Source organism: Cyprinodon tularosa, unplaced genomic scaffold, assembly GCF_016077235.1.
Source record: "Cyprinodon tularosa strain WSP-4 unplaced genomic scaffold, ASM1607723v1 ctg296, whole genome shotgun sequence".
NCBI classification, from domain to species: Eukaryota; Metazoa; Chordata; class Actinopteri; order Cyprinodontiformes; family Cyprinodontidae; genus Cyprinodon; species Cyprinodon tularosa.
The window spans coordinates 145,399-172,981 of NW_024039003.1; the positions used below are offsets into that span (position 1 = coordinate 145,399).

At 39.7% G+C, this 27,583-nt stretch overlaps 1 protein-coding gene across 1 annotated transcript in view; it reads right to left on the reverse strand.

The window, feature by feature from the left end:
- Positions 1-11,364: 11,364 nt before the first annotated feature.
- The window catches only part of cep152 (centrosomal protein 152), a 35,101-nt gene continuing 18,882 nt past the window's right edge, over positions 11,365-27,583 (reverse strand). Inside the window, exons 14-27 of the mRNA XM_038291195.1 lie at positions 25,242-25,346; positions 25,015-25,145; positions 24,800-24,928; positions 24,440-24,722; positions 24,103-24,351; positions 21,321-21,452; positions 20,632-21,246; positions 20,472-20,547; positions 20,214-20,381; positions 18,800-18,884; positions 16,395-16,465; positions 16,112-16,268; positions 15,921-16,024; positions 11,365-12,906 (exon numbers count right to left, since the gene is read on the reverse strand). Coding sequence (XP_038147123.1) covers positions 12,113-12,906; positions 15,921-16,024; positions 16,112-16,268; positions 16,395-16,465; positions 18,800-18,884; positions 20,214-20,381; positions 20,472-20,547; positions 20,632-21,246; positions 21,321-21,452; positions 24,103-24,351; positions 24,440-24,722; positions 24,800-24,928; positions 25,015-25,145; positions 25,242-25,346 — 3,099 coding nt within the window. The 3' untranslated portion in view covers positions 11,365-12,112. The remainder of the gene's footprint in view (positions 12,907-15,920; positions 16,025-16,111; positions 16,269-16,394; positions 16,466-18,799; positions 18,885-20,213; positions 20,382-20,471; positions 20,548-20,631; positions 21,247-21,320; positions 21,453-24,102; positions 24,352-24,439; positions 24,723-24,799; positions 24,929-25,014; positions 25,146-25,241; positions 25,347-27,583) is intronic.

Below are 27,583 nucleotides of genomic sequence, written 5' to 3' on the forward strand. Positions count from 1 at the left end.
TCCGAAAACAGAAAGAAATGTGACAAAGTTCATGGGTTTAGTGGAGGGCGGCGCTCAGATCAGCCCCACTGAACCCTCCCTCACCAGGGGGGAGGAGGGGGGAGGCTTGTTTTTCCCACAACCTGCAGCCAGACAGATAGATCTATATGGATAGATCTATAAAAATCCATATAGATAGATCTATATAATCTATATAGATAGATCTATATAGATAGATCTTTATAGACCTATCTATATCTATAGATAGATAGATATATATAGATAGATCTTTATATATCTATCTATATAGATCTATAGATAGACAGATCTATCTATAGATAAATAGATAGATGTATTTCTTTTGATAGATCTATTTCTATATAGATCTATCTATAGATATAGATAGATCTATATAGATAGACAGATACATCCATATAGATAGATCTATTTCTATTGATAGATCTATCTATATAGATAGATCAATTCTGATAGACAGATGGCTCGATCTAGATAGATCTATTTCGATAGATAGATAGATAGATAGATAGATAGATAGATAGATAGATAGAATTTCTGTCACATGATTTCCCTAAAAACTTCATCCTGAGCATGAAAGTAAAAAACTAAATTAAGATAAAATTGTTTAAGGCTTAGAAATAAAAAATGACAAAATAATACATAAATAATAAATCTTGAATCCAGTCTCCAACAAAATATAAATACATATAGAATAGAGATAATAGTAAAAAGATTAGAAAGACACACATGTTAAGCTCCTGATTAGAAGCTTTGCTGGGGATGAATGGCTGAATGTGGAGGAGCAGAGCTAATGCTGCACAGGCTGCTTCTGCTCTCTGAGACGCCACCTGCTGCACATGTGCAAGCCGATAAAAACCCCAAAATAATCCTGCTCGAAATGTAAAGATCTAGAAATAAATATTAGTTGATGCTAAAATAAACCATGTGTGATAAAACCTTTATTTGAATAAGCAACATGACAATAAAGGTTGGTTATGGATAAAGAGTTAATAATGTTTTTTTTTTGCATTTTGTCTCTGGGAACTCCAGACTTTGGTGTTTATTGTTGTGACTTTTGGTGATAGATCAACAACAACAACAAAACAGTACAAACTTTGTAAGTGATAGAAAGTGTTTATAGAATTAGAAATCTAGTTTTACCAGAAGTCTTAATGAGGTTGTGTCTAACAGAGGCAGAAATCCAGAGATAAGCTGCGTCTTATTTTAAGAAAATTATACCTCAGTCTAAGTCAGAGAGCATCTAAGAACAGAGCTTTTCTTTTCTAATCTTAACAGGATTTAGATTTTAACTTTGACTAGACCCTCACATCCGGCTGTTCCCCCCTCTAGCAGTATTTCTTTTATGATCTTTGTGTATTTAACAATTTAACACCAATCATCTTATTTTGCTCTGAACTGCTTCCCTATCTGCTAAAGAAACCCAGCATCATGCTGCCAAGACCATGTTTCACTCCGGAGTTGTTTTCCTTCACTTATGATGTTTTGAATGAAGACAACAAAGATCAGTTTTGTTCTGTTTTGTTTTACTAAGGCTCATCAATTATATTTTATAGGATCTTAATTTTGTGTTTTAAGTGTTTTATTTAAATTGTTAATTGATGCTGTTTCCTCTTATCTGTTTGATTTCTTTCTTTGTAGCAATTTAATTCTATTCAGTTTATTTCTATAGCTCCAATTCACATCATGTCATCTCAAGGCACTTTCCAGTTCACCAGATCATCCAGTCAGATTGATTCAAATGTTTCTATCTGAGGAAAACCAGCTGATTTAATCGACTCATTGACTCTTCAGCAATCCCTCACACTAAGCATGCCTGTAGCGACAGTGGAGAGGAAAAACTCCCTTTGAACAGGAAGAAACCTCCAGCAGAACCAGGCTCAGTGTGAGCGGCCATCTGCTGAGGCCGACTGGGGTTCAAGGAGACAGAAGCAGACATAGAAAAAGAAGCATAGATACAAAAGGCAACTGTCAACCAGCTCCACAGGCGGCCCCGTCCAGGAAACACACAGCCAGGCAGACGAGCTCCGAGCCAGCTCCCATGTCAGAGGATGAAGAGAGCACGGCATTTTTTTTGTAAAGTGCCTCATAAATTAAATGCATTATTATTAATATCATTATTGTTCTCATCTAACTGGCAACCTGTATTCAAAATGTGCCGTGTCTCATATTCCTTGATGGCAAAATACAAAAATGACTTGTTTTCTTTTACAGTATTTCTTGCAGCTCTAGTGTAACACCGGATCTATTGGCTGGTTCTCTGATAAACGCTCATGGTCTTCATCATGCTGTTTCATCTTCTCTCAAAGGTCTTCCCAGAACAAATGTTTCCATACTAACATTAAATCAAACAGATAGACTCTATTTTCTTCCCTTGTTTTTAATCTATGGCATCAAATTCCCAATAAAACCCATTGATTATTGTGGTTTTAACATAATTAAGTGGGAGACAGTTAAGGCACCTGATGTTCTTCTGTGTTCTGGTCAGAGGAAGGTGAGTGGATATAATGACCGTTTTATTCTGGGCAACCCCCCCCAGCTTCATTCAAACCAGCAGTTTGCTCATGTCTCTCCTCACATAACTGTTGGTCTTCCATAGATATCGGTGGACAGCTGAGGGTTGACCTGACGGCTGGCAGGTCAGAGACACATGTTTGACTCCAGGAACTGTGGACAAGTTTTCAAACCTGATACCAATAAATTCCAGCTTCAAGGTACAGTGGAGGATTTTAAAGGAAAAGTCTGTTAAATTCAAACTTCTGAAAGTTCTTTAAATGTGAAATGATTCCATCCTGTTCAATAAATGATCAGTGTTTTTAATTCAGAGTAATTTTCATGTGAATGTGCTTTACTGGAGGCATCCATGTTTGTCAAAGAACACTACTGCCACCTACTGGTTAGTGACGTCACGGTGCGGTATCGGCTGTTGATCAAGTCCCAGTGCTGTATCTGGTGTTTGTCACAACGCGCTATTATCCAAGTCATCTTGAAAACATTCTTCTTCCAAATGTTGGCTACATATTACGGGTTTTTTCTCTGGCCAGAAGTTCGATGGCAAATCCTCCCTCTTCAAGTTGGCGATCCAACGACCAACCCGTCCGTGGAGGATCAGGAATCAGTAAGGTGGAATAACTCTTTTTTTCACTTTTACCCGATGTATTCCAGCATCCAGCTGCCATGCATGTGGGCATTGTCAGTTTCACTATAGCACTGGTGAATTTCAATGGTGAAGTCCTCTGGAAATCTTCAATAATTGTTGTTGATTGCAGATGTGTCTAGTAGTTCCCATTGATTTAGCTTGTAAAGCGGGGAGAATGGCGCTAGGCTTACCGCACCGTGACGTCACTGCTGGAAGATGGCAGGAGGGAGGGGCTACTATATTTGGGCAAAAATGGCCGCTCCAAGGCTCAGTGATCCTGAGCTATCTCTATAGTTCTGCTGCTATAGGCTTAGACTGCTGGAGGACATAGGGACCCCTTTTTCATCATTCTGCTTCATTCTATCTCTATTCTCCCACTCTGCAGAATCTGTTAGTTCAATCTCTAACGTTCTGCTCTCTCTGCTTTTTCTCATAGTAGCTTCATCTGGTCTGTTCCTGTTTGGCTGTGACTCCATCCTGGAGAGAAATATCAGCTGTGCTGCTGCCATCAACACCTTTGTTTCTAGATGTTGGAGCTTGGCCTGTTTTCCAGTGTAGTCCTGTTTCTCTGACTGTGACTAACTGGATGTGCTCTCTTCATCCTCTGACATGGGAGCTGGCTCGGAGCTCGTCTGCCTGGCTGTGTGTTTCCTGGACGGGGAACAGTTGCTCTTGTATCTATGCTTCTTTTTCTATGTTTGCTTCTGTCTCCTTGAACCCCAGTGGGCCTCAGCAGATGGCCGCTCACACTGAGCCTGGTTCTGCTGGAGGTTTCTTCCTGTTCAAAGGGAGTTTTTCCTCTCCACTGTTGCTACAAGCATGCTTAGTGTGAGGGATTGCTGAAGAGTCAATGAGTCAAATCAATCGACTGGATGATCTGGTGAACTTTAAAGTGCCCTGAGACGACAGTGTTGTGAATAGGCGCTATAGAAATAAACTGAATTGAATTTATCGCGACAAAAATAAAAATTTTTTTACTGATTAATGCTAAATTCATTAAATCCTCCTCTATACTTACACTATATTTATCTCTCAAAAAAGACAAAGATTATATACAGTTTTTTGATTAATAAAGTCATCTTATTCTTCCTGCTTGTTTGTATAAATCATCAGTTAATTAAATGTCAATAAAGTATAAATCCAACTTATTGAAGCAGTGAATCATTAAACCCACATTTTCTGCATGACTAACCTGATCGATGGATGTTCAGTGATGAAAACTTTCAGAGATAAAGCCTTTGTTTTTGGTACAAATTTAAGGGTTTATAAAATAGTACTTTCCTGCAAGAGTTGAAAGTGAGTTCTTAGAAATAACTTCCAAATATACAAGATGTAACCCTAATCTCTGGAAGGTGCATAAAGGTGAAAGACGAACCTAAGTTCCTTTCAATGCAAAGAAATATTCAATTTTTTATCAAACTTCTTTTGGAAAGAATCTGAATCACTTGGAGGAGTTTCTTATTTAACCTCTTCTGCTTCAGACTTTATTATCATATCATAATACATGTGATCAACTAGAATAGAAACACTTTATTCATCAGAAAGACATTATTTTCAAGCAAATAAATGTTTGCATCAGACAGTCCCTCTTTACAGCAGACAAAAACAGTTAAAACTCTAATATTCCACATTTTAGTTACAAGGCGTGATCTGAAAGAGTCTGAGAAGCTTAAAGATCAGAAAGAGACACTGTCTCTTTAAGGACGGGCTCTGACAGATCAGCTGTTCTGGTGAAAAAAAAAAAAAAAAACCTTAGCAGTGGTTCCAAGAGTTCATTGTTCACTCTAACACCAGAGTTCACTGAAAGCTGCTCTCAGTGAAAACTAACAGATCCTAAGATCAAGCCTCACATTTAAAGGTGTCGATCATTTAAAAGGAAATCTGAGCATTTGAAGACGAAATGAAATAAAATAGTTTCCATTATTATCAGATAGAAAGAGATTTAAAAAATTACTTTCGCATTTAGATAAAGATTTTATTCATAATAGCAGAGAATTTTTCTTTTTTGCTATCTCTGCACAAAACCAAAGTATGTAAGAGGATTAGGGCCAATGGAAAAAATAAAAAGTTACCTCATTTTTAGGCAAGGCAAGGCAAGGCTAATTTATTTGTATAGCACAATTCAGTACAAAGACAATGCAAAGTGCTTTACATGATTAAAATACAGGAAGATAAAACAGGATCAAAGCAAGTAGGAAAAAATAAAATAAAATAAAAAAATAAATAAAAAATAAATAAAATAACATAAAAAAATGCAGAAACAAAAAAAGAATATTAAAAACAGTTGGAAGTTTTTGTTAGATTACATTTATTTATTTAATGATTTTTTTTTTTTTTTATGGAGAAGAAGAGGACTTTGTTTGAGCTAATTTTCCAGTATTTGATTTCTAATTATCTTTAAAGCTGTTAGCATTTGATCAAAAATTTCTCCTTGGGCAGTTGACAATTCCCTAGAACCTTGCCTTTTGTTCTACTACCATAGAACTGCAAAACCTTTCCCATTATCTACAGGTAATTTAACTCTGCCCGATATGCAATTTAACTTTTATTTCAGTATAAAGTCAGAATTCTGACTTTAATCTCAGAATTTTGGATCTTAATGTAGATGGACACCATGAAAGAAAAGATGTGGGGACTACCTCACAATCAATGGTATGGGACAGGGAGGAGATTAAACAGGTAAGCTGGTACAGGTATCCACCGGGATAACCTTTAAGATGAGGTGATCATCTTTACTATGACTTAGACTTAGACAAACTTTATTGTCATTAAAGAAAATTTGTTTTGTGCAGCTTTTAATGACATTTCCACTTAAAGTGCATAATGTTTTTAGGGTTAGGTGTCATCAGGTTTGGGATGCTGGTGAGGTGCGGCAGTCTCTAAGTGATCGGGAGGCCTGAAAAGCTCTCCCTCCAGCAGTGTGAGCAGTCTGTTCAGGCAGGGGCAGAGAAAGAACTGCTGGACCCGTCCCATGTCCTCCATAAGGACGACAAACAGTGCTTGAGATGAGGGGGGATTGAGGGGGGATGGCACCCCCCTTCTTAAAAAAATCTTAGAAATCATCTACCTTCTTAAATAACCATCCCCCCCATACCATCCCGTTACATTTTATTACTGAATGTGTAAAATGTCTACTATGCTGTTGGCTGTGGGCTTACAAGTAGCCTGAGCAAAATAAATTACATCAAAGAAGCCATGACTATGACTATGAAGCTGATCCCATGCTAACCATGTAGAGGCGGCGATAGCCATGCTAACTCTGTAGGGGCAGTGATAGCCATGCTAACTATGTAGGGGCAGTGATAGCCATGCTAACTATGTAGAGGCAGTGATAGCCATGCTAACTATGTAGGGGCAGTGATAGCCATGATAGCTATATAGGGGGAGTAATAGCCATGCTAACTATGTAGGGGCAGTGATAGCCATGCTAACTATGTAGAGGCAGTGATAGCCATGCTAACTATGTAGGGGCAGTGATAGCCATGCTAACTATGTAGGGGCAGTGATAGCCATGCTAACTATGTAGGGGCAGTGATAGCCATGCTAACTATGTAGAGGCAGTGATAGCCATGCTAACTATGTAGGGGCAGTGATAGCCATGCTAACTATGTAGAGGCAGTGATAGCCATGCTAACTATGTAGGGACAGTGATAGCCATGCTAACTATGTAGAGGCAGTGATAGCCATGCTAACTATGTAGGGGCAGTGATAGCCATGCTAACTATGTAGGGGCAGTGATAGCCATGCTAACTATGTAGAGGCAGTGATAGCCATGCTAACTATGTAGAGGCAGTGATAGCCATGCTAACTATGTAGGGACAGTGATAGCCATGCTAACTATGTAGAGGCAGTGATAGCCATGCTAACTATGTAGGGACAGTGATAGCCATGCTAACTATGTAGAGGCAGTGATAGCCATGCTAACTATGTAGGGGCAGTGATAGCCATGCTAACTATGTAGGGGCAGTGATAGCCATGCTAACTATGTAGGGGCAGTGATAGCCATGCTTACTCTGTAGGGGCAATGGTAGCCATGCTAACTCTGTAGGGGCAGTGATAGCCATGCTAACTCTGTAGGGGCAGTGGTAGCCATGCTAACTCTGTAGGGGCAGTGATAGCCATGCTAACTCTGTAGGGGCAGTGATAGCCATGCTAACTCTGTAGGGGCAGTGGTAGCCATGCTAACTCTGTAGGGGCAATGGTAGCCATGCTAACTCTGTAGGGGCAATGGTAGCCATGCTAACTATGTAGGGGCAGTGATAGCCATGCTAACTATGTAGGGGCAGTGATAGCCATGCTAACTCTGTAGGGGCAGTGATAGCCATGCTAACTCTGTAGGGGCAATGGTAGCCATGCTAACTATGTAGGGGCAGTGATAGCCATGCTAACTATGTAGGGGCAGTGATAGCCATGCTAACTCTGTAGGGGCAGTGATAGCCATGCTAACTCTGTAGGGGCAATGGTAGCCATGCTAACTCTGTAGGGGCAGTGATAGCCATGCTAACTCTGTAGGGGCAGTGGTAGCCATGCTAACTCTGTAGGGGCAGTGATAGCCATGCTAACTCTGTAGGGGCAGTGGTAGCCATGCTAACTATGTAGGGGCAGTGGTAGCCATGCTAACTATGTAGGGGTAGTGGTAGCCATGCTAATTATGTAGGGGCAGTGGTAGCCATGCTAACTATGTAGGGGCAGTGATAGCCATGCTAACTATGTAGGGGCAGTGGTAGCCATGCCAGTCCAGGGCATGACCAGTTCTAATGTAAGGTCCCTTGGTCAAGGTCAGTGATCAGCGTACCTGACACAGAACAACCAGACCATGCACATTGCTATAGGTTAATATTCTATATTAATTAAGCTATGTATGCTTAAATAAATAAATAAATCCACCATCTCCCTTTCTTTTAACAACTAGACTGCTGAATACAAGATTTTACCTTCTACCAGAAGGTTGAGAATCCCTTAAACTAAACTGAACCGCTTTAAAATACCCCTTTAAAACTATCTTGATCAAATATATATAGATCAAAATTAAAAATAGATCTGTTTGCAGAGAAATGGGAAATATGCAACAACTTGGTGTTCTTGTTGATTTAGTATTGCATGTTATCCTTAACATGCAATACACCCCCACAATGGCAGCCCACTGCTCCCTAAAGGGATAGGTTAAATGCAGAGGTAAATTTCTCCAATAGGAGATCAGTAAAGTTAAATCTTTATTTATTAACATATTTTTATGCATATGTAGGAAACTTGTACATCCTTAGCTGGTATTTGTCTTTTATGTGTATTTACTGTTTCTAATGGCAGCTACTACTATGTACTACGCAGTTTTGAGTCCAAAATAAATTTCCCCTAGGGCAGAGGTCTTCAACGTTTTCCAGGCTAAGGACCCCAAACTGATGGTTAGATGGAGCGGGGACCCCTAATTATATATATAGTATGAAATAGTGTTCTATCAAACTGGTCCTATAGTCACTCTATTACAGATGGAGTAATGTAACTAAAGTAATCCCTCCCTGGGATTATTAAAGTATTTCTGATTCCTGGTTGATGGGACAGGTGTTGTGAATGAAACAGTGCCCAGCTTGAAAGAGCTCCTGTGTGTCGCTGAATGTCACTGAAAGACATCTTCTGCCGGACAACATGATATATTCTATTCTATTCTATTCTTACATCCGGAAGCAGCAACAGATAATCCATCATCCTGCTCACCTGTTTATGTTGTGCTGTTTTTTTTGTTTGTTTTTGTTTATAGTCCAGAGGTAACAATAAGCACACTTCCAAAAGCGGTATATATTTCGTCTCATCTTTGCACAGATTTATTTACTAAAATCCTACATGACATCAAGAGGTTTTTGGGTAAATGTGGGACAGACATTTATTCTCTTGTTTTCTCTCATTTCTATCTTTTTAGAAGTTTTTTGTTGTTTTCCTCTGATTTTGATTTTTTTTTCAATCTGGACATGGTTTATTATTACTAAGAGCTTTTAGCCTACTTCATGGTGTCAGACAGGTGACCCAGCTTCAGACCAGGTGAAGCAACTGATGTCACTTTACTTCTGTATTTATTCACAGCACTGTTTGGACACATTCATTATACATCTGTTTGGGGTTTTTCGGACCTTTAGATGCTGATGATAATGTGCTAAGCTGACCCTCCTGTGACCTCATACAGCAAAATATATGTGAAAGTTTATGAGCAGGTCACTGACCTCAGCTGAACCACGCTGGTTAAACACCAGTGGAAAACAGAAGCAGGCTTTAACTGGGCCAGAGTTTAACCAATCCCACCTGGATCGTTTTGTCCGATTGAATCCAGTCAATGAGTCGATGCAATCAGCTGGTTTTCCTTAGATAGAAAACTTTGAATCAATCTGACTGGATGATCTGGTGAACTGCAAAGTGCCTTGAGATGATATGTGTTGTGAATTGGTGCTATAGAAATAAACTGAATTGAACTTAAACCTGGAACGTTAGTGTTAACTGGGCTGCACTGAGCTACAGGAGAGAAGATGCAGTGTGCCTTAGAGATGTGATGCTTGCTGACCAGCAGGAAGGAAGATCTGTGCTGATAACAAACGGGAAGAGTTGAATTATTTACCCATAGCCTCACTGGGATACGCAGTTATTACAGTCGAGTTCTGAACAGCTGACAATTACATGGTGTAAAACTTTAAATTTTTTTGGATGCATAATAGATATAAGACGCATCTCACCTGTAGAGCGAGGTGGGTTTTTATTCAGTCTAGAGGAAGGAAATTAAATTTCAGTGTTTTTTGAGTAAGTATGTAATTAGTATCTGGAGTATATTATGTATTGAATTTATTAAATGCTGCAGTGATCAAATGTAAACAACATGGGAGAAAAAAAAAACAAAACTTTGCATTGATATTGAAGTCCAGAGCATTAATATATATGGTGCAAATATGCAGTATTTTTAGTTTGTGATGCAGTCTGTGACACAATTTAGAGCTTGTTTTCCCCAACAGTTCAGCTGTCTGATGGCAGTGGGGATTGAAGCTGTTGCAGAATGTGATCTTGTTCCCTTTATTTTTCCCTCCTAGCTTCCTCCAGTGTTTTTTTCCCTAAAAGGCAATCCCTCACACTAAGCATGCTTGTAGCGACAGTGGAGAGGAAAAACTCCCTCTTAACAGGAAGAAACCTCGAGCGGAACCAGGCTCAGTGTGAGCGGCCATCTGCTGAGGCCGACTGTGGACAGAAGCAGGCCGACCAGAGTTTTAAATACAGAAAGATTTATTAAAAGTAGTATGTACAGTATACACATATAAATATAAAAATAGTTCTGTATGAACAGCTCATCTGGTCAATTGAGTCATAAACCTTTTAATATAAAACCAAACAAAGATAAAAGCACAAACACACTTCAAAGAAAGATAACGCTTGAATAACCAGGACTTTATAGAAGTTAGCTGCCATTTATCATTTAGATGTTGATGGAGTTGAAAAAAAATAAAGTTTGTTTAAAAAGAAAATGTCTTGCTTTAAAAAAAAAAATTATTTGGAAGAGCCAGCGAGGTCCTCAGTTTTTCTATCAGTCTGTTTTTTAATGGAATATCAGAGCAAGTTAATAAAAAAAAAAGGCACATTTCTTAAACTAGGGTGACGTTTTAAAGAACCCCAGTAATCTGAAGAGGCGGAAAAAAACGTCTACATTAGAGAAACATTCCTCATTTACTCCCCTGTTAGGGACTCTGCTACTAAATGTGCACCATAAATACAGGTTTTGGTACTTTAATGGGAGGATCGATACGCGCATTACAGCTACTGCAGAAACATTAAACTAGAATCAGTGGAAAATAAGATTAGCTTTTCACAGTGAAGCAAAAAAATTAATCAACACGTTTAATCTGCTTCGCCAAGAACAAAACTTCCTTTTCTGAAACTGTGCAGATTTATTTTGCATGAGATAAGCTGGGAAAAGTGCTAAAGCTGCTGAACAGACTTTATATGCTCGTTTTATCGAAAAGATGGACAAATAATGCAGATTCCTGCTGTATTTTCACTCCTTACAGGAATGTTATTTTTAAAGGTGTAGAATTCTATAAACTCGTAACAATATTAAAGTTATTCGTTTGAAGATTTGCTTCAATAGGGCGGATTCAGGTTTAACGTTGAATTTGTCGATTCTAAAACCAGTTTAGAAGTCAGTTTGGGATCGTTGTCCATTTAAACCAGTCAACTGTGTTCTAGCTATGAGGGGGAGAATGTGGAGGGAATTCTTTATGTGGTTCACAAATACCACTGGCAGCAAAGCAGACCCTCAGCACCACACTTCCAACACCTTGACTTACAGTTATTTTAGTTTTAAAAGCATCAAATCAACTTCTCGTATGTCGCTGTGTCCAAACGGAGCAGAATGTTTCTCCAGGACATCGGGCTCGTCTATGTGGGGAGTTTTAGTTGCATTTGAAGGTGTCAGCTTCGGATCTTGGGTCTTTTTTATGGACAAGGGAAGGAAGGGAAACATTTAGACTCAGATGAGTGAAACTTGGGGGCAGTTTGGGGTTCCAACAGGACATTAAGCCCAAACACAAAGGTAAGGAAGGCTTTCCCAAAATCTCACATATGCTTTACCTAAAAAACTCTGGGTCATTTTAAAGAATCCACCTGATTTAAACCCCTTCATCTAATCCTGCTTGGAGGAGCAGCTAAAACTCTGACCGGAAAGCATGTTTTTGTTTCTTAAAATTGTCCCAGATCATTTTTACTATCATACTGGGATTCCTTTATTTTGCTGAACTTGTGTGAATTGGACAAAATCTGCAGTAAAAGCAAAGTTCTGCGACAAACATATATAAGAAATATCTTAAAATGTATTTATCTATTAATGAAGCATGGTTGGCAAAACTGCTGAAGATGTTTTCAATGTTTTATAACATGTAAACATGATGAATTAAAGGCACAGGTTATGAAGCTACTGCCTCTTCCCTGCCTTCATCATTTCTGCTGGTAGGTGGGACTGTCGAACCCGCTGTCCTGCTGTCGCTCCCTCAGCTCACCGAACAGAACCCTGAAGCGAGCCTGCTGCCCGTTTTCACACTCTGAGCCGGGGATCGGCTCTCTGACCAGACTCCTCTTTGCTTGAGCATCCTTTTCGGTCATAGGCGTCTGTTTGGGAATCTCCTCATACACTGTTAGGTCTGAACCATCTGGTGTGAGGCCCCCAAATGCTCCCATTTCACTCACAGTCAAAGGCCTCAGTGGTTCAACTGTCCTCCGGGGGTGTGACGTTCTGGCTACGTTTGGGCCAGAGTCTGAGTCACTGCTAGCCAGGCTCCAGTCCGCCTGCTTCTCATCTCTGACTGGAGCCTCCTGGACGAGGAAAGGTCGGCTGTGTCCAGCTGATTTTGCGCGGCTAACTGCTTTGTTTGAGTCGCCTCCTTGCAGAAGCCAATCGGAGCTTTTACCCGTCGAAGACGAAGCGACAAAATCCATGTGCTGTTGGGAAGATGTCTGCTGAGATTTGTAGGAAGGTGGGATGGCATTAAAGGTTTGGGGTTTTGACCCTGCGGCGTCTGAACCCTCCTGAGGGGCAGAAGTGTCCCGGTGGATTAAAAGTTTGCTTCCAGCTGCTGTGTTTGGCTTCAGCCCTGGATCCACGGAAGCGTTTACAGGTTGCTGCTCTGGCCTCAAATCAGGAAGTTTGTTTATTGCCGCCAGGTTGGTACTGAAACCAGCGCCTCCAGCTGGCAGGCCTCCAGCGGCGTTAGAGGATCCACCCGTCTGACAGCCTGCTGACACAAAACACAGACGCTGATCCCAGCAGATGTTTTTTTATGACGGAGTATCAGAGCCAGACTAGAGATTTTTTAATTTTGAGAATAAAGTCGTAACACTACGAGAATAAGGTCATCATATAATGCAAATTAAGTCATAGAATTACCAGAATTTAGAGAATAAAGTCTTAACATTACGAGAATAAAGTCATAACATTACGAGAATAAAGTCGTAACATTACGAGAATAAAGTCGTAACATTACGAGAATAAAGTCGTAACATTACGAGAAGAAAGTCGTAACATTACGAGAAGAAAGTCGTAACAGTGTGAGAATAAGGTCATCATATAATGCAAATTAAGTCATAGAATTACCAGAATTTAGAGAATAAAGTCGTAACATTACGAGAATAAAGTCGTAACATTACGAGAATAAAGTCGTAACATTACAAGAATAAAATCGTAACATTACGAGAATAAAGTCGTAACAGTGTGAGAATAAGGTCATTATATAATGTGAATTAAGTCATAGAATGACCAGAATTAAGAGAATAAAGTCGTAACACTACGAGAATAAAGTCGTAACATTACAAGAATAAAGTCGTAACATTACAAGAATAAAGTCGTAACATTACGAGAATAAAGTCGTAACATTACGAGAATAAAGTCGTAACATTACAAGAATAAAGTCGTAACATTACGAGAATAAAGTCGTAACAGTGTGAGAATAAGGTCATCATATAATGCAAATTAAGTCATAGAATTACCAGAATTTAGAGAATAAAGTCGTAACATTACGAGAATAAAGTCGTAACATTACGAGAATAAAGTCGTAACATTACAAGAATAAAGTCGTAACATTACGAGAATAAAGTCGTAACAGTGTGAGAATAAGGTCATTATATAATGTGAATTAAGTCATAGAATGACCAGAATTAAGAGAATAAAGTCGTAACACTACGAAAATTAAGTCGTAACATTACAAGAATAAAGTCGTAACATTACAAGAATAAAGTCGTAACATTACGAGAATAAAGTCGTAACATTACGAGAATAAAGTCGTAACATTACAAGAATAAAGTCGTAACATTACGAGAATAAAGTCGTAACAGTGTGAGAATAAGGTCATCATATAATGCAAATTAAGTCATAGAATTACCAGAATTTAGAGAATAAAGTGGTAACATTACGAGAATAAAGTCGTAACATTACGAGAATAAAGTCGTAACATTACAAGAATAAAGTCGTAACATTACGAGAATAAAGTCGTAACAGTGTGAGAATAAGGTCATTATATAATGTGAATTAAGTCATAGAATGACCAGAATTAAGAGAATAAAGTCGTAACACTACGAAAATTAAGTCGTAACATTACAAGAATAAAGTCGTAACATTACAAGAATAAAGTCGTAACATTACGAGAATAAAGTCGTAACATTACGAGAATAAAGTCGTAACATTACAAGAATAAAGTCGTAACATTACGAGAATAAAGTCGTAACAGTGTGAGAATAAGGTCATCATATAATGCAAATTAAGTCATAGAATTACCAGAATTTAGAGAATAAAGTCGTAACATTACGAGAATAAAGTCGTAACATTACGAGAATAAAGTCGTAACATTACAAGAATAAAGTCGTAACATTACAAGAATAAAGTCGTAACATTACGAGAGTAAAGTCGTAACATTACAAGAATAAAGTCGTAACATTACAAGAATAAAGTCGTAACATTACGAGAATAAAGTCGTAACATTACGAGAATAAAGTCGTAACAGTGTGAGAATAAGGTCATTATATAATGTGAATTAAGTCATAGAATGACCAGAATTAAGAGAATAAAGTCGTAACACTACGAGAATAAGGTCATTATATAATGCGAATTAAGTCATAGAATTACCAGAATTAAGAGAATAAAGTCGTAACATTACGAGAATTAAGTCGTAACACTACGAGAATAAGGTCATTATATAATGCGAATTAAGTCATAGAATTACCAGAATTAAGAGAATAAAGTCGTAACATTACGAGAATAAAGTCGTAACAGTGTGAGAATAAGGTCATTATATAATGTGAATTAAGTCATAGAATTACCAGAATTAAGAGAATAAAGTCGTAACATTACGAGAATAAAGTCGTAACACTACGAGAATAAGGTCATTATATAATGCGAATTAAGTCATAGAATTACCAGAATTAAGAGAATAAAGTCGTAACATTACGAGAATAAAGTCGTAAAATTACAAGAATAAAGTCGTAACATTACGAGAATAAAGTCGTAACAGTGTGAGAATAAGGTCATTATATAATGTGAATTAAGTCATAGAATGACCAGAATTAAGAGAATAAAGTCGTAACATTACGAGAATAAACCATTACGAGAATAAAGTCGTAACACTACGAGAATAAGGTCATTATATAATGCGAATTAAGTCATAGAATTACCAGAATTAAGAGAATAAAGTAGTAACACTACGAGAATAAGGTCATTATATAATGCGAATTAAGCCATAGAATTATCAGAATTAAGAGAATAAAGTCGTAACATTACGAGAATAAAGTCGTAACACTACGAGAATAAGGTCATTATATAATGCGGATTAAGTCATAGAATTACCAGAATTAAGAGAATAAAGTCGTAACATTACGAGAATAAAGTTGTATTTTATAAGAACTCTTCCAAGAAGCCCTTTCTTCCCTAAAATGAGGAATGTGGAGCATCATGTGAAGTTATATTTTAGCATCGGTTTGACAAATCGGGAAATCTTTTAGCAGCAGCTGATTGGTGGAGCTGGTCGGCCGTCATCTGCTGGGCGGAGCTCCAAGCTTTCTTTCTGAAACGGTTTGCTGTATGATGACTTCATTCTCATAATGTCACGACTTTATTCTCGTAATATTACAACTTTTTTCTCATAATGTTACGGCTTTATCCTCAAAATAAAAAACTAAAACAAATCTCAACTTGGCCCTAATATTGCGTCTTGGTTTTGGGGGTAAAAATCAAAGCAGTTTAAAAAAAAACAGAACTCACTTTGTAAAACGTAATTCTTTCCGGATTTACTTTTAACAGGAGTTTCCAGCACCTTAGCCATGGCCGCCAGCTTGCTTGCAGCACTCATTATTTTCTTCTCAGCACTGCAGAAGACAGAAACATCAATGCAATTAGCCTGAGGAGAAATTTTGCAGCAAGTGAACAAGTTTGGGACAATTAAAGCCTCTTGCCCCGTAGTTTTCCCCCCGTCCTCCAGTAACTCCTGCAGACAGGTCAGATAATAGTGCCTCATCTTTCTGGCCGTGTCCTGTCTCTCTCTCTGCACCTCGATGCGGATCATCTCTGCCGCACGGCCTCGACTCTCCTGCAGGTAACGCAGCATGTCTCCTAGCAGAAAGACACCGTTGGTTTTGTTTCATTTAATGTCACAAACTGCAGACTGCTTAGGATTTAAGTTTCAATAACCTGTATACGGTACTGTGCATAAAATTCTGTCTCACTCTCAACACTAACCTCTGATCTTTTCTACAGTGATCAGGTATTGCTGCTTCATCTCCTCGAGGGCTTGCTGGAGGTCAGAATTTCTATTGGGAAAAAAAACAACAACATAAACAAAAACAGATAAGAATTTAGAAATTAGCTTCCGACTGTGAGCTTCTAACCATTAGGTCTTCTATAGTGATGTTATGAGAAGTCGAGGCTTTGAGGCGTTTGTCGAATACCGGAGGTGGCGTTTCCCCAAAGCGCGTGTCAAGGCATGATTCATCTAGGGGCGGGGCCAAAATTGATGACGTTGATACCGTGGTTCGGACCACGCGAGGACTTTGCCAGGCATTTAAACAGCCTCAGTATTCAGTCAAGATTCGGGAGTTTGTAGAAGAGTTTGTGTCAGCTGGATAGAGTTTGGATAGATTCTAAGACTAGACTGGCTGGAAAAACAACCAATCTAGTTGGTTAAAACTATTTTGGTTAGATTAAACAATAGCAGGCATCCCCAAAGTGGGTCCTGGAGGGCCGCTGTCCTGCAGGTTTTAGAGGTTTCCCTGCTCCAGCAAAGCTGATTTCCATCGATAGCTGATTAACTTCAACCATTAGAATCAGCTGAGCTCGAGGACCCGACTTTGGGGGATGCCTGAACAATGAAATAATCCAAATCTGAGCAGGTCATTGGTTACAGGTGTAACATTAGTGCTAAGTAGTATTGTTTTCTGTTGAGCAGTGACTATTGCCAGAGGCGTCAGCTGTATGATACTGACTTCCACTCCTGAGGTTATTGGTTCGAATTCCTCCTTAGACTTTTAAAAGTTGCGTTAATACTTAACAAGTATTTTGGAAAATGAGACTAATTTGTATTGGTTTGCCCTAGTACGAATTAACCTGACTCCGCCAGATGGATTTGCTCCGCATATCCTGGAAACCTTCTGTTGAAGTAATTTTGGGAAGGGGCGAAAATACTGGTTAGCTGATTGGCCTATGTTGGTGATAGACGGGCCAAATAAACCAATCAGATCAACGAGGCATATGACGTACTAACAGAGCGACGACGAAAACACAACCACAAGCCAGGCTACTCTTGCTGAAACCAGTCGGGAGAAGAGCAAAAACATCTTTCCTCTGAGAAAAGCCTCCAGAGCAGTGTTTTGCTCTTCTTTCAGTGAAGAAATACTCTGTAATCCCGATAAAACTTGCTTGATAGCCACGCTAACGCTAGTTTCATCGGCTGAAGCCGCCATGTTCTTTAGACTGAACTGTCGCGCTTCTCGTTGCTTCACACCTCAACCCGCCTCAAAGCCAACGCTGATTGGACGTTCGTTTGATGAACGGCTCCAAATTGTCTTTAACGGAGAGTCTCCAGACTGATTAGCGAGTGAAACCTTGAAAGCTCGCGAGATCAGGATGGTCTCACGAGGCTAAGTACGAATATGGATTGGGTAAAAACACTGCCAGTGGTATAACCAAAAGATTGGTTGAACACATAACTCCCAACCCAATTAAAACCAAAAACTGTGGAAAAACAATCATGTTTGAATACCAATGACTCACAATTTTCACTGTCTGCTTGAGTTTATTTCACTAAAATGGCAGAAAAACAGTGTACCTTAAATGGCTGTTCTCTTCTAATACTTTTTTACACACACAAAAAAAAAAAACTTACAAAAGGTTTTATAATACAGAACATTCATTCATTAACAATTTCAAAGGAACTTGAATGGGAAAAAAACAAGAGCAATCGCAAAAATTCATAATTATAATACTAACTGTAGTTCTGCACTCCACCAGTAGGTGGAGACATGTTCACATGAAGCTTCATGAACTGCGTCATCATTGAAGCAATGAGCCCAAACGGCTTCATCTCACCATCACTAGTCTTCTGGTACAGAGCTATAAATGCTGCAAACTTTTAGATCTTTGGTTTACAGCAGCTGTGAAATTACTTCTTTACTGAGTTCCTATAATTATTGTATATCCTGTAATTATTGTAATTATTATTTTGCATAAACATCCCTGTTTTTATTGGGATTTTTGTACAGACGGGTATATATTAAGCTTCAATTGTGATGTGAAGAAAAAATGATAAATTCTAGGATTATCAGATTTTTAAATGGACACTCAAAGCATCCCTATCTCTGCTAAAAGAAAGCTGCCATGTTTCCCGAAGGTTTGAAGCAGGCAGGTTCAGTTTGTTCGTTTTGCTGCCTACAGGCCAAAAAGCTCAGCTTCAAGCTCCTCTCAGCAGAGATCTTCCAGATGTCTCCCATTTCCCCTATGTGGCTTGTGCAAAACTGCAATTAATCATGGATTTTTTTTTCTTAACACTCTCCCAGAAAATAAAAAGATTTATGAAGCACATGACTAAACCGTTGTTAAACAAAATGCTGTCAGGATAAGAGCAGAGAAAGGATGGATGGAAAACAAACCCAGAGGATTCTTTAGCTCTCTTCACTTCCTCCAACTGCTGCAGGTGCTCCTCTTTCAGCTTCTGCATGCTGCCTTCATGCTCATCTGCATTTCAGGAAAAAGTAAAACGTTTCAGATTCAGTTAAAAAAAATTAAAAAAACAATCCATTGGACTTTGTTTCCAAGTTTGAGGATGTTTCTCTTCCCATTCAGGAAGATTTTTCAATCCAAATGTCAGCAATAGCGTTGAGTACAAGGCTTTATACAGTAGCCAAACAAAGTAAATTGAAACGGACGGTCCACCCCTTTGAAATGGGGGTCATTTGGCTTCCTTTGTTAGCCTGCAATGCCCCATACCTGTCTATGTCTCTGAAAGGGGGTCGTTAAAGGGAATTGTTGGCCGGCCGAATAGGTGAGGTCTTCTGTTACTCTGTAAAGGGTTTGGGGTTGCGATCATTAACTCAACAACTCAATTGCTGCATTGCAGGTTTTTAAAAGCTGAAATCTGACTCCACCCCCCTGTATAAAGTCGTAGGGAAGCGGCTGTTCCAACCGTTGCATTTCTGAATTCTCCCGAGTGGTGCCCGACTTTACACGAGTGAATAAAGTGAATTGGTTATCTTGGGGGCGGGATTGTTGTGGAGGAAGGTTCATAAGCTTTTTGGTTGTAGCCGGTTTCAGGAGCATCTTGCTAACCAGTTAGGAACTTAGCGCTAGCAGGTTCCCAATGGGAAATTCCATTGGGACCAAGTAGCACTAAATTGGTTACTTAGAAACGACGCTGTCAAGGAACGCTATGGACAGCGGAAACATGCAAGAGGAGGAGAGTTTAGTGTCGGAGGTCGTGGATGAGTCTCCTCCGTCATCCATTTTTAATTTAGAGGAGGAAAGCGGGGACGAAGATGTTGTGGAAGAGGACGTCAGGGCGGCAGAAGCTTGGTTTGGTGTAGGCTTCCAGCCGTACATGTTTGAGCCCTTGCCTCGCAACGCTGCCAGTTCTGTTAGCTCTACGCCTGCCGAAGACACAGACGTCCATCCCCGTGAACACTGGGACGCAACTCAATGGGAAAGGAAAGGATTCTGGTTTCAACCGTTGCGTATATTAGCTGCGACATATGAATCAAGATGCTATGACTGAAAAAATTTGATTGACAGATGACCGTTGATATAAGATTGGCTGAATTTAGGAAAAAATAGAAATTTCTAAATTTTGGGACAATATCGTCTGATAAAGAGTACATTTATATACATGTTTAAGCCAGAATAATTTGACATTTGAATATGATTTTCCTACGACTTTAAGGCTGGTTTTTCTTTCTCAACATAGATGGCTTCCTTCACCCCCCTCTCAAACCATCTATCTTCTTTGTCCTTCACCAGCATATTCAGATTCGGTTATTTACGTTTCAGACAAATGTTTACCAAAATGCATACCTTTAAGAAGCTGAATGGCGGTTTTGTGTTCACGGATGCGGTGCTGAAGTTGACGGCAGGCTTTCTCTAAATGTCTCTGGAGCTCCTGATTCTTCTTCTGCAGCTTCCCGAGGCTTTCGGTGCATTCCTTCATGTAACATGACCGCTCCTTCCTCTGAGACAAAGACTCTGGAGACGATGAACAATAATTGGTCAGAAACTAAACATTGTAAAGACATAATAACGATGTGATATTCTATATAGGGGTGCATTACACACCTTGTATTTTGTGGACTTCTCTTGTGTGTCTCTCTTGTGTTTCTTTTAGGATGCTGCTCAGCTTCTCTTCACTTGTCTGTAAAAGTAAAAATAATAATAAACTAAGCAGAAACCCACTTATTGCAGATCATGGAAAAATAAAAGGTTAACGGAAACATACTTTCTTCCACTCCTTCTTAGCCTCCAATACTGCCCTCTTCACCATTTCTCTACACGCGGTTTCAATGATGTTTGTGATTGCTGCTTGTGATGGAGACCTGCTGCTGCTCCTTTCATCTACAGACTGCTGAAGCTCTGCTCCAGAAGGCCTTAGAAGTTGTGTAGAGACGTCGGCCACGGCAGCCTGAAGCTCTGATAGAAACTGTTCCTTTATCTGTTGTCGTTGGGCCAGCTCCTTCTCTGCATACTGGCGTCTCCACTCCTCTTCTCGCGTCCTTAGAGCCTGCTGAAGCTTGGCCTCCATCTGCAGAAGCAGCTCCTTCCTCTGGAGGTCAGCATCTTCTCGGACTCCCTGCACAGCCTGCTCCAGGTTTTTGCACTGCTCCAGCAGCTTGGTTTGGTATGCTTGCTGGTTTTGGGCTTGGATGATGGAGATCTCCTGCTGTTTGTCTCTGTGCCACGCTGCTCGGGCTGCAGCTAGCTCAGCTTTCAGCAGGGCGGCTTGCTCTCTGCTGGCTTGCTCTAGCTGGCTCTTCAGAGCTGCCAGCTCCTCCTGAGGATGCTCCACTTGCTTCTTGTGCCGCTCCTCCTCTGCTTCCCTCAGGGCCTGGGACACCTGAAACATTAAAAGATTGAAATAAGGGAAGGATTAACACCGTTGACCATAATCATAAAAAATCCTGCTCATACTTTCTGCCTTGTGACTTCTTCCTGCAGCTCTTCCCATTTCTGCTTTTCTCTTTGGAGAAGTGTTTGATGCTCCGGTAGGGAAGGCAAATCCTCAATCCAGCGGCTGTAGGCCCGGGTTACAGCCCCTTCCACCTGAAAAACAAAAGTTCAAATATCTACCACCAAGCTTGATCTTTTAGGAAAAGTAAATTATGTAGAAAATTTATCTTCAAAATATTTCTACAGTTTAATCCCTGCTGGTGTGAAATCATCCTTCCTTTGTCATCATAACCCAGGGGTCGGCAACCCAAACTGCTCAAAGAGCCATATTGGACCAAAAAAATAAAAAAAAATCTGTCTGGAGCCGCAAAAATGTAAAAGCCTTATAAAAGCCTCGTATAGCAACACGGGCTCTGAGTGTTTGATCCCACTATAGAAAAGGACTATATGGGCTTAAACTAGGGATGCATGATATTGGGATTTTGGCTGATATCCGATATTTTAAAACTCATGTAGCCGATAACCGATATCGATACCGATGTTAAAGCTGGACAAAAATAAGTAGTCATTGAAAATAGCAGTTTTGTTATCAATTCTGACACTTTGAAAAATAATATACTCAAATATATTTTCATATGCTGATATCAAATTGATTTTTAAAAACGCGGTATCGATCTATTTTACTTTCAAAATCTCGTGAAATTTCATCGTTCTGTTACAAACTCTCGTGATATTTTGCAAATTCTTGTGAAATTTTGTTAGTAAAATAGATCGATACCGCGTCAATATATCAACATATAAAAATTTTGTGAATTTTCGGGGGATTTCGTAGCATAACGATGACATATAGCAATATTTCATTAGTAAAGAGATTGATATGGTGTTTTTAAATGGCAATATATCAGCATATCAAGATATTGGGATATTTTAATGTATCAATATTTTTTCCCTCGTCTTTAGAAGTTTTTAAGTCTGTAAAAAAGAAGTTTTTGAGGAAGAAGAAGAAGTAGTATTTTATTTCTTTTTTTTTTGGACTTTAGAAACTCAGAAGCTGATCAAATATCGGGTTAAATATCGGTGGGGTGGCCGATGTCCGATACTCAGTTTTAAGGCCGATACTGATAGGAGGCCGATTATATCGTGCATCCCTAGACTATATAGGCTTAAATTAGGGATGCACGATATAATGGGCCCCCTATCGGTATCGGCCTTAAAACTGAATATCGGACATCGGCCACCCCACCGATATTTAACCCGATATTTGATCAGCTTCTGAGTTTCTAAAGTCTAAAAAAAATAAAAAAAATACTACTTCTTCTTCTTCCTCAAAAACTTGTTTTTTTACAGACTTAAAAACTTCTAAAGACGAGGGAAAAAATATTGATACATTAAAATATCCCAATATCTTCATATGCTGATATATTGCCATTTAAAAACACCATATCAATCTCTTTACTAATGAAATATTGCTATATGTCATCGTTATGCTACGAAATCCCCCGAAAATTCACGAAATTTTGGCATATTTTTATATGTTGATATATTGACGCGGTATCGATCTATTTTACTAACAAAATCTCACAAGAATTTGCAAAATATCACGAGAGTTTGTAACAGAACGATGAAATTTCACCAGATTTTGAAAGTAAAATAGATCGATACCGCGTTTTTAAAAATCTATTTGATATCAGCATATGAAAATATATTTGAGTATATTATATTTCAAAGTGTCAGAAATGGATAACAAAACTGCTATTTTCAATGACTACTTATTTTTGTCCAGCTTTAACATCGGTATCAATATCGGTTATCGGCTACATGAGTTTTAAAATATCCGCATATCGGATATCGGCCAAAATCCCAATATCCTGCATCCCTAGCTTAAATATATAATAAGCATTCACGATTAAATGTTTATCCTGAAGCAAATGTCACATAGTAGCCTGAGGTGACGGAGGAACAGTGAACGCTCACACCGCTTCACCGCCTTCACTGCGCGGTTTAAGTTTTCTTGCAATGATGAAATTATAGAAACACAATAAAGAAATCTTTCTATGGTGGACGTGTTTCTGTTGGGAGGAGTTTATTGAGTCATGAGGAACCAAGCAGGAAGTGACATCAGAGCTGTGCTCTCTAACCCCGAAATCCCACCCTAACCCTGTCACCAGCGTTCCTTGGTCTGATTAATATTTTTAGGATTTGGGTAAAAAAAATGGAAGAAAGTTCAGATACCTGCATCAGAGCGCTACCTGTTTGATCTGTGGATGGTTTTCCATCCTTGCAACAAAACAAAATTCTTCAATCGCACTTTTTCTCTCCCTCCCAGCTTGGTGGTGGGCTGCAGATTTAGCCTTCCCTGGAAATGCCTTTCCAAATTTTTATTTTTTTATTTTTGACACCCTCTCATTACAAAGCGAAAATGCAGGCAAATGTTCAGCATTGATAATGAAGGCAAATGAGTCGGCCTATTTGAATCCTCTTTCCTCATCAGCAATCATCCTTTTTTCCCTTTGGGATTCATATTCTGAGACACACCTACAGCTGTGTTAGCCTGGCACCGCGCCGTGCTGGTTCTAAGTTATGATCACTGATCTCTATGGCTTTGACGCCAATTATTGTTTAAATTTATTTATAATACAAATGTTTAAAGCATTGGTAAACATTAATTTTTGTTTGCAAGCTGCACACCATATTAAAAAAAATAATAAAATTTTCATAAATTTTTGAAAAAGCTCCAGGGAGCCACAAGGGGGAGCTAAAGAGCCGCAGGTTGCCGACCCCTGTCATCCCCCCCCCCATTCACCTGCTTGGCCATGTCGTTCAGGTGTTTCTCTTCCAACTCTCTCTGGATTCGTTTTTTGGCTTCCTCCACAGCTTTGCGTTGCTCTTTGTCAGCTTCCTGTTTCTGGGCAGCGAGCCTGGCGTCCAGCTCCTCAGCAGAAACTGCGTGACCGTCTGCCTCCAGCTCTTCTGTTTGGCACGTCGCCTCAGCAGTGTCTGAGTTTCTCTCCCTCTTAGCCTCCTCCAACTTCTGAGCCCAGGTCGTCTCTATCTGCACCCCGGCAGACGTAAAAAGTATCAAATTTAATCAGATGAGGTAAAATAAATCAGCTGGGTAGCATTCGTTTGAGAAGTCAGACCTTTTGAAGTTCCATCTTCCATTTGGCGTCTGTGGAAGCTACATGAGAGCTCACTTCCCGCTGCATTTCAGCCTGTTTCTCCTTGGACCATTCTTCTTTAAGCTTCATCACTGAGACCTGATGCTGAGCCTCCAGTTCTCCTCTCAGCTTTCCAGCAGTCCTACTACTCTCTTCCTTCTCTCTCTTCTGTATCGTTTCCTCCAGGAGACACTTCTCGTTGCACACAGAGATGTAACATTCCTGCACAGCCAGCATCTTATCACTGACTTCTGACAGCTGGTTTCTGTAAATGAAGATAAAAGTGATGCATAAATGAAGTGTTAATGAGAAGAGCTTCCAGGATCAGGATGTGAGACTTACTGCAGCTCCTGAATCTGCTGCTGGTGCTGCGCAGTCAGCCGCTCCAGCTCAGCGCTGTGCTCCGTCATGAGCTCTGTTCTGACCCGCTTCACCACATCATCTCTATACTGCTGATTAATCCGCTCAGTCCTATCAAAAAAAAACAATGCAAATGATCCACCATGAATATATTATTCAAAGAACTATGATGTAATCGGGGTTTCTGTGAGGCTGACCTTTCAGCAGCTTCCTGTTTTTCTTGGTCCAGTTCTTGGATCATTTCCCTCATTTTGGTGCACAGTTCAGAGTTGGTACATTTCAGCTTTTCCTCATTCTGTTTTAACTCCTTATTCTTTGTTTCGAGTAACTTCATGTTGAAAAGATAAAAAATTAAGTATTTTATTTAATTACAAAAAAGAAAACTATACACACACCTACATATATATAAAAAACTCCATCCAACCTGGACTTTTTCCAGCAGGCTTTGTTTCTCCTCCTGCATCCTCAGCATCTCTTTCTGTGCTCCTTCGGTCATGTCCAGGTGTGTCATCGGGTCGGTTTCTCTGGCCTGTGGAGGTCCAGTAAAATATTTTGCAATGCCTTAAAAACTGTTGATGAAGTGTTTATCTTGGGTTGCTACAGAATAAACCAACAGAAACGTTTCAACATTTATAATTTTCACGTTTCAAATGTTTCTACAAAGAGTAAAATATAGTTTATATTCAGTGTTGTGTACTAGAGACTAGGGCTGGGCGATATGGAAAAAAAACTATATCCCGATATGGATTATTTTATATCACGATAACGATATATATCACGATATACCACAACTGCATTTTATGTTTTCATAGTCCGTCAGATGGACAGGGTTGAAAAAAATCTTTCATCGCCTATTTTTTACCCATCATCTTGTTTCCTAATATGAGAATCCCAACCCCAAACCAAGAACACCAGTTATGCAATTTGCGGCCATGACAGTGAACAGTATAGAATCTTGGCTATTGCGCTGCAGTAATTAATCATTTAATATTCGTTTGTTATTGACATTTTATAAAATTCCAAGGCCAGGTTTTTCTCTTGTCTTTCACTTACCTTGTTTTCCACTAGGAGGGTCCAGTCCTTGATGAAATGGATGGTGAGATTCATATAAGGCTGTGTTGCTCTACTCATCCACATGTCCGTAGTCAACGCATAATGCGTCGCACTGCGTACCTCTCTCTCCACTTCAGCCCGACAACTAGCATATAAGCCAGGCAGCTCCACTTTACTGAAATGTTTTCGACTAGGCATCACATATCTGGGATCGAGTGTACGGACGAGGTCCCGAAAGCTGTCTTTCTCGACTATGTAAACGGGGGCCATGCCTTTACAGATATAGCGTGAAATAGCACCTGTGATCTGCTTGTGTCGCTGAGACGTCTTCTCATATTGTGATCCTTGGGCGAATGCTTCCTTAAGCTTCGGCTGTGAGAATTTCTTTCCAGTGCTTCCTGTATTTTCATCCCTTGTTTGTTTTGATCGGAGTGGTTGTAGTTTCCCGTGTTCTTGTTCATGATTTTTCTTCAGGTGGTAAAAGAGGCCGGAAGTATTTGCATCAGCCGCTGGAACGGCTTTGCTGCACAGTTTACATATCGGTTGCGTTTGTTCTTTATCAGATGGCTGAAATCCGAAATATAACCAAACAACCGAGCTGCCTCCCCTTTTGGGCAAAAGTGGTGTTTGTTGTGTCTGTGACCTGGCAACCGTTTCGGACTCTGTAACCGCTGCTGTGGTAACATCTTCTTGGGTGTCCCATCATTAATTTTTTTTCAAGCCAGAAAGAAATTTCGCGGGCTCTCTCCGTCAGTAATGTCGTATGGTGCAAAGCCGCGTGACGTAAAGCGGTGTAGTGTCGCAAAACCACGTTCTCTACACATTATCTTTTTATTCTCTTTTTTTTTCGTTATATACACTTAGAGTTTGCATAGCAAAAACGCAAAATGTTATATTAACAAATTATATTAAAATGTATATTAGCAGTAATAATAATAATAAAGAAGTTTATCACGATAGAAAAAATAGAGGAGAAAGGTCACGATAGACATGTTTCTCTCGTCCTCACGATATATATCGCCATATCGCCCAGCTCTACTAGAGACTGTCATTTTTTGGGGAATCCCACGGGTCACGGGATTCCCGTGGGATTCCCGTGGGATGGCAGTCAGTATTAGTAACGATCACGTGATTAGGACGGTACAGGATTAAACATTAACGGGAGCACACGGGAGCGGGAGCAAACCAATAGTAACTAAAAAAAACTAGGATCGATGCCAAAAAATAAAATAAAATAGAAAAAAAAAATCCAGTACTGGCGCCATTTTGTAGTTTTTTTCCTTGAAGCCTACACTATAATGCGAGTCAAAAAAACTACACGACCCAAAAACCAACAGTGCTTCCGCTCTGAGTTTTTCACCCGCGCTAAAAAAAAAAACAAGAATGGGAGTGGTGAAGGAGCGGGATTCCTTCTGAATGGGAGCGGGATGGGAGTGGGAGTAATTTCACCAGGAGTGGGACGGGACACTATTTTTTTCTGTGGGAGTGGGACGGGACAGGAGTGAAAATCCACTCCCGTGTCAGTCTCTATTGTGTACCCAGCCACTAATGGGACACCAACACTGCACAGCAAAAACCCTCCTGACTCGGAGCTACGGCGAGGGCAGCATTATGCTGAGGGGAAGCTTTCCTAAAGACGGGGCTAGTGTGGCTTAGAGGACGCAGACAATCCTAGAAAGGAAATCCCTTTAAGGCTGCTAAAGACTTGAAGGT